The sequence below is a fragment of the Pagrus pagrus genome (genome assembly GCF_965226575.1).
Source record: "Pagrus pagrus genome assembly, chromosome: 8".
In the NCBI taxonomy this organism is placed as follows: domain Eukaryota; kingdom Metazoa; phylum Chordata; class Actinopteri; order Spariformes; family Sparidae; genus Pagrus; species Pagrus pagrus.
Genome location: NC_140192.1, coordinates 1,768,832 through 1,779,512, shown reverse-complemented (window position 1 = coordinate 1,779,512; position 10,681 = coordinate 1,768,832). Strand labels below are relative to the sequence as shown.

The 10,681-nt window shown below is 41.8% G+C and overlaps 2 protein-coding genes and 1 long non-coding RNA gene across 4 annotated transcripts; 2 read left to right on the top strand and 1 right to left on the bottom strand.

Moving 5' to 3' along the window:
* The first annotated feature begins 247 nt into the window (after positions 1 to 247).
* Positions 248 to 3,340, top strand: LOC311261197 (phospholipase A2-like). Of its 2 annotated transcripts, XM_084359671.1 has the most exons (5): positions 248 to 422; positions 657 to 723; positions 880 to 1,045; positions 1,132 to 1,268; positions 2,618 to 3,340. In XM_084359671.1, exons 2-5 carry the CDS (start codon positions 684 to 686, stop codon positions 2,737 to 2,739), a joined length of 465 nt encoding a protein of 154 aa, XP_084215797.1. In that variant the 5' UTR covers positions 248 to 422; positions 657 to 683; the 3' UTR covers positions 2,740 to 3,340. The 2 variants fall into 2 exon arrangements, with proteins under 2 accessions (XP_084215797.1, XP_084215796.1); XM_084359670.1 differs by lacking the exon at positions 248 to 422 and having other exon boundaries at positions 557 to 723.
* prkab1b (protein kinase, AMP-activated, beta 1 non-catalytic subunit, b) lies at positions 2,772 to 8,120 on the bottom strand. The gene is made up of 8 exons (XM_084359669.1): positions 7,780 to 8,120; positions 6,732 to 6,884; positions 5,633 to 5,802; positions 5,466 to 5,559; positions 5,250 to 5,364; positions 4,083 to 4,216; positions 3,929 to 3,997; positions 2,772 to 3,682 (listed from the first exon to the last, which is right to left on the bottom strand). The coding sequence occupies exons 2-8, from the start codon at positions 6,876 to 6,878 to the stop codon at positions 3,605 to 3,607; spliced, it is 807 nt and encodes a 268-aa protein (XP_084215795.1). The 5' UTR covers positions 6,879 to 6,884; positions 7,780 to 8,120; the 3' UTR covers positions 2,772 to 3,604.
* On the top strand, positions 4,041 to 6,844 carry LOC311261198. Its single transcript, XR_014623112.1, has 3 exons — positions 4,041 to 4,129; positions 5,474 to 5,578; positions 6,756 to 6,844. It is a non-coding gene; the product is annotated as an uncharacterized lncRNA (long non-coding RNA).
* Positions 8,121 to 10,681: the final 2,561 nt, after the last annotated feature.

The following is a 10,681-nucleotide window of genomic DNA, read 5'->3' as shown; positions in this document are numbered from 1 at the left end:
TTTAAACTGTCATTATGGTTGGATTATAAATACACAATCATTGAGCAGAAATTTGAACTAAAATAGGTTCAAGATTTCCACAGTTTGAGATTACAGGAAGGTAAAAATATCAGGAGAATATTTAGGTCCAGTTTTAACAAAACACTCCAAGTAGCAGCAACAACACATTATTATTATTTCAAAATAAGTCATGAAACAAACTCAGTGAGTTTGTTTCATGACTTTTGTTGTTTTGTTCTCTTGGAATCAAGATCACCCAGCACGCGGAGTGGCTTCCTCGTGCTCACCTTTTGTTTGTCACGCCAAATAAACTCTCTTTGTTTATTCTTGGAAGCCTCAGTGTCAGTGTCTGCTTCTGGGTCCAGTCCTGTATTCTAGTGAAACCTAACACTTGGAACTGATCCAAACAGACGGTTTGTCAGGTAAGCCCACATTTAAAGATCACACCCACTTGTCTCCATCTTGTCCACGTCACCTGGACATCACTAGTGATCGTTTAAAAGACGTCGAAGATCTTTAATTCTGGCTCTCCACTGGACATCTGGACGATTCTCACACTTGGAACTGAACCAAACAGAGTTTGTCAGGTTAGCCCTTATTTAAAATTCACACCCACTTGTGTCAGTCTTATCTCACCTGCTGCTCTATAAGAACAGCTGACCAACATCACAACATCTGCAGCCATGAATGTGTCAGGTCCTCTGCTGATGCTGCTTCTCACTGGTAAGAAGAAAATGACAATATGCACCATGAAATGATCTTTATGTCTCTTTTAGGTCTTTTTTAATCCACCACTTCTCTGTCGATGTTGTACCACTGTTTCATGGATATTTCTGTTCTGCTGATTTGATCCATATTTGTATTTGTGTGCCTCTGCAGCCTGTACGGTCAGCGGTAAGAGGAGTGCACGTGCTGTATTGCAGTTTGGGAATATGATCAACTGTGTTCAGCCTGGTTTTAACCCTTTCACCTGGACCCGGTACCTGGACTACGGCTGCTACTGCGGCCTCCGTTGGAAGGGAACTCCTGTGGATGACCTGGACAGGTAAGTTTGTTTTTCACTCAACATTTTAAAAACAAAATAAATGTGTGATTTTCTCAAACATGCACTCTTTCCTTCTGTGTTCTCAGGTGCTGCAAAGTTCATGATGACTGCTACAGAGCACAAATGAAGAAGCCTGCCTGTCGGGGTTTCTGGCGTCATTTTGTACATCCATATGTTGTTTATTATCGGTACACCTGTTCAAAAGGCCAGGTGACCTGCTCAGGTAAGACTAAACCAGGATGCCTCAACACAACAATTTCAAAGTCAAATTTGAAGTGTTTTTAAACTATTTTGTGGCGAAAATCTGCAACGACGCTGGTGAACATTTGACAAAAGGCTTGATTTTAAAGCATCAGTCCACCCCAGAATCAAAAAGGCATCTCTGACCTGTAGTGTTATTTTATCCGTCCAGATTGTTTTGGTGTTCAGTCCCGACACCGACCGCGTTACCTTGTGTGACAGTGGGCTCTGTCACTGGAAACGTCAGCCTTCCCTCATAAAACACACCACACATCTTCCCTCTTTTTGTATTAGCTGTTAGCTGTTAACCGTTTAGCGGCTAACTGCTAACCCTCTCAGAAAACACGCACATAACCCGCGTACATTTGTCCTCCGTGAAATAAAATGACGAAAGCAGTAAGTCCAATTCATACGTTGTTTTATTGGTTGAAATTGAGTACAGCAACTATGCAGTTTTGGTGGGTACTTACCGTGTTTGACCAGCAGACGCGTCCGGTCCTCTGTGTTTGGTCCCGTTTCCGTGGTTGCACTTCCGGGGTACGGGTGCTGCGTCGGGACAAACCGGACTGGCGCTCTAGTGAGGCGTTTTAAGCGAAGTGGTCCCGGGAAAAATGGTAACTCAGGTGAGCTCACGGGGAGGGGGAGATAACTGAGGTGATAAACTGGCCCAGAGCAGATGTGAAGAATGAAGATAAGAAATGTTGGTGTTTTTCAGCCATTTGCTGGAGAGAGAGTTTTTCATGTTGTGTGATTGCTGTTTTAATATCATATGCCTATTTTTACCTGGTAACTCACTAATGTGTGCTGATATGACCTCCCTGCATTTCTGGTTTGGGCCATGGAGGGTGTGGTTACAGGCTTAAAGCCGGCTGAGGAAACCTGGTGAGATGAGTGGAGGCTGGGTCCTAAAAGGAGCAGGAGCTCTGAGCCTGGGAGAGAAGTTTTGTATAATAGTAATTTTTTTTCTCATCGTTTTGAACATGTGGATGCATGGTGGCTTCTTCCTTTGTGTCACTGTTTTGCACCGTTAAAATAAATACACCTTTGCACTGAAGTGCTATTGTTGTTGGACCATCATTTTTTTAAAAAGACTTTATTGGACCTTAAAGCGGCTTTTTCTGACACTTGGTACAGTTGGCTGTTAATAATATGCATATTTCTCCTTGTTGCTTGTAGTTTTGGGCTGTAACTGAGTTATACCTTAATCAAATCACACTAAAACTATGTAGATGGATAATAACACTACAGGTAAGAGGAACAACTCTTCTACTTTGTCTACAAACAAACTCATTTATTTATTTACTGTTTGTAACCTCACAATTGTCTCCACAGTGATCAACGGCAGGTGCCAGAAAGCTGCATGTGAGTGTGATCGGGCAGCAGCTTTCTGCTTCGCTCGCTCCAAATACAACCGCAAACACAAGAACCTGGATCAGAAACTCTGTGAAAAATGAGTTAACCAACAAAAAACACAAGAGGGAACGTGTGATTTCTCTCTAAAGTTTAATTTCTTTATGATTTTAAAACAAAACCTGATTTAAAAGAAGTTTTGATTCTATAAAAAATGTTTCACTAAATCAAAGACAGGAAGTGAGATTCTCAGTTTGGATTTCAGCCTCTCTGTGTCCTCATGTCTGCAGAGCTTCTGTAGCAGATCTGTGCTTATCTCAACATCCAGTCAGTCTCTTATGATTTCTACTGTTTCATCAGTTAAAGGAACAGTTCACTTAAAAATACAAATCCAGTCCTCATCTCCTCCCTCCATGCTGATGAAAGTCAGGTGAAGTCTCGTCGTCCACAGAACATTTCTGGAGCTTCACAGTAAAACAGAGTTGCAGCATTCTGCTAAACACCTGAAGCAGCTGGAGACTTGATTTAAAACGGAAAAACAACCAAAGAAACATGAAATGACTGAATTTTCATTTGTGGTAAACTGTTCCTTTAAAGAATAATCAAAACCATGTGTTGTCTGTTTATGCATCATGTGTAACTACAAATCTACTGACAAATCTGGGTCCAATCAGTTCAGCATTAAAATAAAAGCATTCATGTGTGTTTCTGTGTCTTCTGTCAGCTTTTGATTGATACTAACTGATAAGAGAGGAAGCTTTAAACTGTCATTGTGGTTTGATTATAAATACACAATCATTGAGCAGAAATTTGAACTAAAATAGGTTCAAGATTTCCACAGTTTGAGATTACAGGAAGGTAAAAATATCAGGAGAATATTTAGGTCCGGTTTTAACAAAACACTCCAAGTAGCAGCAACAACACATTATTATTATTTCAAAATAAGAGTCTGGATCATGGCTCTGTGGATTATATTGGCTTGTAGAGAAGAGTGGTCACATACTTCTTTTTGTATCGGTGTGTTGCGCTGAGGACCATCACCCCATCCTGAAAAAATAAAGCTGAGGTTAACAATGTTTTTATCACTTTTTCCTCCATTTATTAGGAAAATAATTTAAAGTATACAGATTATTGACATTTAAGATTTGAACTGCAGCATTAAGATTCTGGATAATGACAGATCTAAAAAACATTTAGTTGTCTGGATGTTTTGTCTAACAGACGGAGGGGTTGAGCCATGATTTCACCCCGATTTCACAATAAAAGCACTTGTGTTCCAGGTGAACTTGTTACCTTGATGGAGAGGGCGTACAGGTGATTGAGCATCACATGGTTCGGCTCTGGAAGCAGCGTCGGGTCACACTGATGAAGAATCAGAGAGAGGATGAATTTCACTGGTTTGCATGCTGCAGTAACAGATTTACAGAGTCATGCAGTCTGTACTTACAGAGACTCCTGTGTCCTTGTTGAGCAGCACTTGCAGCAGGTGTGGAGGTAAGAAAGGAGGATTTTTGATCTTGTCTTCTGATCGGATGATATATGGATCCTGTTGGTAGGGACCGGGAGGGGAACTGGACAAGTCTGTTGAAGGAAGACCACACGACACGATTTAAAAACAGCCGTACGTTAAATGAATAAAGAAGGTCTGTGCAGCCATGTAACTGCAGCTAGCGTCAAACAAAAGTCATTTGTTCCAAAATGGCCGACACTCTGATATGTCAAGCGGATTAAAATAATCAGAGGCTGATCAGACCTGTAATCAACATTCATCCTGAGTGATCCAATCACAGGTGTTCAGCTCAGCCCGTCAGTTCACACCTGACATTCACACCCGTCCTGAGTGAGCACCTGTGATCAGGTGTCACTTTCCAGCTCTATATGCAAATTAACATCACTGGGACAAACAGACACCGTGTTTTTTACACAAAGACAGAAAGAGAAAGTTCATGCATTTGCCGAATTTACAAGAAAGCCCAAATAATGAAGAATTAGTCAGAGACAGCGTTTCACAAAGTTAATAAAGTGTCTCCAACTCAACAACTCACTAAACTGAGTGATTTTTCAAGGGAGTCTGGGGACTTCTCCAAGAAGTAGCCTATACTGGTTACTGTTTAGTGTATTTGTAAAATGTGACATGTTTAGATCAATAAAATGTTTCTTCTTTCATAAATTGAGTGTAAATGGTGAAATCAGTGTAAACAGTGTGTTCAAACAGCTGCTAAATGTTGGCAGGTAAGACTTTAGCACTTTAGACACAGAAGCAGACAGGCTGGTACAGCCATGCTGCCACAAACTGACACTTTTTACAAGGAAACAAACAACTGACTGTTTTCATTTAATGCTGAATTTACAACAAGGAGACAATGATTCAGAATCTGTCGCAGCTGTTTCACAAAGTTTGTTAAGTTTCTCCTCATGAAACAACTTTTAAAAACAGGTGTTTTGTTAAGGGAGTCTGGTGATGTTGTGGTGACTAGTTCAATGCCTCTTCTTCTTGTTCTTGTTCTTCTCCTTCTCTACATTGTGTCATCAGTGTGTCTTGAGTGTGTCTCGTGTTAGTCATTTCTGGACAGTCTGAAAGTAGTCAGTAATGAATGAATACAGGTGTGAGTACCTGAGAGGTCTGCAGAATCCTCTGAGTCGATCCTGAGAGCATCGAACACTTCAAAGTCAGTTCTCTTCACCTGGATGACATTGTTAACTGTTCCTGTTTTAGACGTGGTGACGGCCTGGGAGACAGCGAGAACAGAAATGTGATAAAGTCACAAATTAAGAGCACAGTGACGTATTTTAAAAAGGAGGATTGTCTCTGAAGCGTTCTCTCTCTCACCCCGGTAGGATCTAAGGTCCACTGTCCGTCCACACAGAACTTGTACTGGTGCTCTCCCTCCGGCAGGTCCATAATCGCCACAAAGTTCTTCTGACTGGGTTTGAGAGGAAACCGTGAGTGACACCAACACACACAGATCATTCAGTATTCAGCGTGAGTCAAACTACCTCCTGTTCAGGGGGATCTTGGTGGCCCAGTTGTTGAAAGAGCCGGACACAAAGACTTCCTTGGCGACGCCAGACCACCTGAACACAGTCGGTCTGGCCTGCGTCGGACTCTTGCCTTCACTCTCCAGGTCCTGCTGCCAGGCCAGAAACTCCTGTATTTCCTGTGGAGCCTGAAGAACAGGACATCAGTGAGCTGCTGCCATGTTCATGAGAGCACAACAGACTCTCCCTGCCTGAGAGGGCAGCGGACAGGGACCTGAACATGTGCCAGTTATTGTGTTTGTGTGTTCACCATCTTTTCTGGATGTTATCTGTGATCTCTGCTTCGTGTTGTGAGTCCTCCTCATACCAGCCGGAGAGAACAGACGAAGTGCATGAGCTTCTTGGACATTTTCAGATTTGGTTCTTCTGACTGGCCCTTCAGATAAGTTTAATTTATCCAAATCAGTTAGCTAAATATATTTATACAAAATATACGACTGTGCATGCAGCATGTACAGCATGACCTCTACGACACATACTTTGCACATCCTGTATATGAGCTGTAAGTTTGCTGATCGCACCACAAAGACAGTTGAGTGTTGAGTCTCATTGTCTCATTGTTGAGCCACATGTTGGGTTGGTAAAGCGTCCCGAGCAGCAACAAAGTGAGAAAATAAGAAACTCTCTGCAGATACGAGACACTAACACGCCTTTTCTCCCCATTCCAGCCTCCCTCTCTGTCTGTTCACCTCTTTTACGTCTTTTACGTCTTTGTTTCGTCTCGCTGCGTCTGCCGTGTGTGATGACGCCAAATAACAATAATCCATAATTCACCTCAAATGCATCAAACTAAAGTAACGAGGCTGTTTTGAAGCTGTGAGGAGGAGAAAGTTCAGATGTTTGTGTTCAGGTGTAGAGAGGGAAAGTCACAGAGACACTCAGGTACAGGACAGATACCTGAGACATCTTCGTCTCATCTTTGGTCTGTAGAGTAAAAACTAATGATTGTTGTAATTCTGTCAATAAAAACTGTCGTGGGAGGATCGGTCATGAGTTGATGTTATGTGTAAGTAATTAAAAGTCAGTCTGGGGTTCTGGTACCAGCTTCTTCTCACACCTTTGGGTCTTCTCTCTGGAACAGGTCCGCGTCCTCGGAGCTGTCCATCAGGATGTTGGGACGAGCCTCCTTCCCTCCCTGCTGTCCATCTCTGTAGGTCCGGTCCCCCTGACCCCCGCTGGACCGATCGCTGCTGCTGTTCCCCATCTCACTCTGCACACATCACACACACCGGAGTCATTTCACTTATACCTTCATGTGTCTCTACTGATGCAGGTTTAGATCAGATATGAAGATCTAACATTTACGTTTCCAGAAGCTTTTTCCTGACCTCGCACAGTGTAGCTCACAGACTCTATTTCTTCCATCTCTCCATGTGTACGTGTATATTTTATTATTTCTTGTGTCTGTTTATATTGTGGGTGAGTTCTTGTGATTCTGTGTGATTATGTTACTGCGTCAGTGAAATTTCTCTTGTAGATTAATAAAGTAATCCGTCTATTAGAGCTGGCAACACGAAGATATTATATCGTTATGGTGATATGAGACTAAATATCGTCTCAGTCATTTTGTCACTTAGTCGTCATATCCACATTATTGATGATTATTTGTCAAAAATGTCATTGTGTAAATATTTTGTGAAAGAACCAGTTGTCACCAATGTTGTGGCAACAGAGAGGTTATTTCAGGCTCCCAGCTGTAGCATTTCAAAATATCAAGATATATATTGAACATCATGATTTAGCCTAAAACTATTGCAATATAATTTTCAGGCCATATCACCCGACCCTACTATCTGTCTATCCATCTGTCTATCTATGTTGTGCAGTGTAGTGAAAGTAGTGAAAAGTCCAGTTTCTCTAAACCCTAATACCCATAATGCTTTGCTGAGCACAACAATGTGACTTCTGACACGTTAACCTTCTGAATCCTCAGACTTTCTGATTGTTTCCAGGTTTTCCTGACAGTTTTATTTTAGTTTGCAGCAGCAGCAGCTTCCCCCTGTTGGACACACTTGAATGTGTAAACCTGGCGGAATGACCCTTTAAGTACAAGTTTCACTTTTCCAGCTGCATGAGCGGATTTCAACATCAAACCGTGACCCCACCTGAGTCCTGAGCTCCTGTGTCTATGTGGAGGTGGAGGTCTGTGCGCTCATGAACATCTGAGTGTGTCTCTGTTGTTGGACCGTGTCTCTGTCGTGTCTCCGTCGTGTCTCTGTTGTTTCCGTCTCTGCGCTGCAGCTCCAGTTTTCCTCTCGGGCTGAAAACACGGTGCCGAGTCCACAGATGAGGATCAACCAGCTGCTGTCGGCTCGGTTCTGCCTCCTGCCTCCGGTTCTGCTCCTGTAAATCTCCTTTAAGCGGCTGCGATCCGCGCGTTTTCACCGTTTTACTGTTAACTTCAGAGTGCGTGAGTGTGTCCGTGCGTGAGTGTGCGTGAAGTGAAGAAAACACACCTCTTCCGCCTCCTGTCCGCGAGCTGAGAGTTACAGTTTAACCCCACTGTGACCGAGGACCCTGAAGTACACACCGAGGCGAGATACCAGGTAACTGAGTACATCTACTCAAGTACTGCAAAGTTCATTATATACACACTGAGAGCGAGATACCAGGTAACTGAGTACATGTACTCAAGTACTGCATAGTTCATTATATACACACTGAGAGCGAGATACCAGGTAACTGAGTACATTTACTCAAGTACTGCAAAGTTCATCAAATACACACCGAGGCGAGATACCAGGTAACTGAGTACATCTACTCAAGTACTGCAAAGTTCATTATATACACACTGAGAGCGAGATACCAGGTAACTGAGTACATGTACTCAAGTACTGCATAGTTCATTATATACACACTGAGAGCGAGATACCAGGTAACTGAGTACATTTACTCAAGTACTGCAAAGTTCATCAAATACACACTGAGGGCGAGATACCAGGTAACTGAGTACATCTACTCAAGTACTGCAAAGTTCATCAAATACACACTGAGGGCGAGATACAATGTAACTGAGTACATTTACTCAAGTACTGCAAAGTTCATCAAATACACACTGAGGGCGAGATACCAGGTAACTGAGTACATTTACTCAAGTACTGCAAAGTTAATCAAATACACACTGAGAGCGAGATACCAGGTAACTGAGTACATTTACTCAAGTACTGCAAAGTTAATCAAATACACACTGAGGGCGAGATACAAGGTAACTGAGTACATCTACTCAAGTACTGCAAAGTTAATCAAATACACACTGAGGGCGAGATACAAGGTAACTGAGTACATTTACTCAAGTACTGCAAAGTTAATCAAATACACACTGAGAGCGAGATACCAGGTAACTGAGTACATTTACTCAAGTACTGCAAAGTTAATCAAATACACACTGAGGGCGAGATACAAGGTAACTGAGTACATCTACTCAAGTACTGCAAAGTTAATCAAATACACACTGAGGGCGAGATACAATGTAACTAAGTACATTTACTCAAGTACTGTACAATTTACAATATTTCTACTTTACTTGAGTATTTCCATTTTCTGCTACTTCCTTTTTACTTTATTATATTTAATACTACTAGTACTTCTACTACTACTAATAATGATAATAATGTATTTGTTCATTTGTTTTTTAGACCTGACTGAAGGCGTCACATTAACGTTTTGGGGGAAAGCAGAATACTTCAAGTGTAAAATAGCAGATTAGGAAATGTTTCAGAAAAGTAAAAGTACCTCTTGACTGAGTTTACTTAGTTACTTGGCAGCTCCCAGCACTGATCGGCTCCTGTCTGCATGTTGTGTGGGTGAGTTGTTTAACTGGATGAGTGTCGTGCTGTGTGGTGGACGTGGTGTCTGTGAGGACGTCTGTCAGTGATGAAGACGTCTTCACGTCAGCAGAGCAGCCTCCTCGTCCCGTTTCACACTGGTTCCTCTGAGACGTTCTCACGGTTCTCCTGTTCCATGTTCTTATAAAAACATCAGTGTTTCAGTGTCAGCAGAGATCAGCTTTCACTCAGTGCTGCAGACAGGACGGTACCTGTAAAGTCATTGTTCTTCCTCTAGCAGCTCCGTGTAACGTTTAATGTAACATTTAACTATTTAATGTTCTGCATCACGACTCACTGCTTGTTTCATACCAAACTGAAGACTGACTTTGATTAACATCCACTTTTCTCTAAGTTATTCCTCCGTCTGTTGAGAAAAAGCAGAATATGTGGAGTGAGGAGGTGATAACGTTGTTCTGCTGTATCGATTTGGATAATTTGTCCTTTAAACTGTCCAGAATGAGTCCAACAGTGTGACAGGAATAAAATGCAGTGGACCGCTTTTCAAAATGTGCCGCCTACATTACCCACAATGCAACTTCGCCACTGAGTGACATCACTGACGGGAATTCATCTTTTTAATACTTTTTCACACTCAGTGCCTCAGTTTTTTATTTCTTTTATAAATGGACTCATGGTCGATATACAAAAATACAGATTTCTACACTGTAATGTCAATTAATAAAAAATATATAATGTAAAATAAGTGATTGCATAAGTATTCACCCGCTTCAAGTCAGTATGTCGTAGATGCACCTTTGGACTCTGAATCTGGGCTTTGACTCCAGAACATTCACCTCGTTGTCTTTAAACCAGTTCTGTGAAGCTTTCTCTGTTTGCTTCGGGTCATTGTCATGCTGGAAAATTAATCTTATATAGGAAAACTGTACATATTAACCAGTGACTGGACCTTCAGACACAGGTGTCTTTACTCTACAGTCACTTGAGACACGTTCGCTCAGGTGATCTCCATTTCACTAATTGTGAGACTGCCAGCACCAACTGGCTGGACCTCTGGTGAGTTAGGTCCGCTGAACACTTACGCAATCACTTATTTTACATTATATATTTTAATTAATACACATTACCTTGAAGAAATCTTCCTTCACTTTGACATTAAAGATTTGTTTTTTGTAATTTTTTTGTTTTGTACATTGTTTGTACGTCGACCAAGATTTCATTT

Coding starts and splice junctions, on each gene's coding strand:
- LOC311261197 (XM_084359671.1), top strand. CDS start 684: ATGAATGTGTCAGGTCCTCTGCTGATGCTGCTTCTCACTG. Junction 724..879: donor GCTGATGCTGCTTCTCACTG/GTAAGAAGAAAA, acceptor GTGCCTCTGCAG/CCTGTACGGTCAGCGGTAAG. Junction 1,046..1,131: donor CCTGTGGATGACCTGGACAG/GTAAGTTTGTTT, acceptor CTGTGTTCTCAG/GTGCTGCAAAGTTCATGATG.
- prkab1b (XM_084359669.1), bottom strand. CDS start 6,878: ATGGGGAACAGCAGCAGCGATCGGTCCAGCGGGGGTCAGGGGGACCGG. Junction 5,365..5,465: donor GGACCTTAGATCCTACCGGG/GTGAGAGAGAGA, acceptor GCTGTCTCCCAG/GCCGTCACCACGTCTAAAAC. Junction 3,683..3,928: donor TGTACGCCCTCTCCATCAAG/GTAACAAGTTCA, acceptor TTATTTTTTCAG/GATGGGGTGATGGTCCTCAG.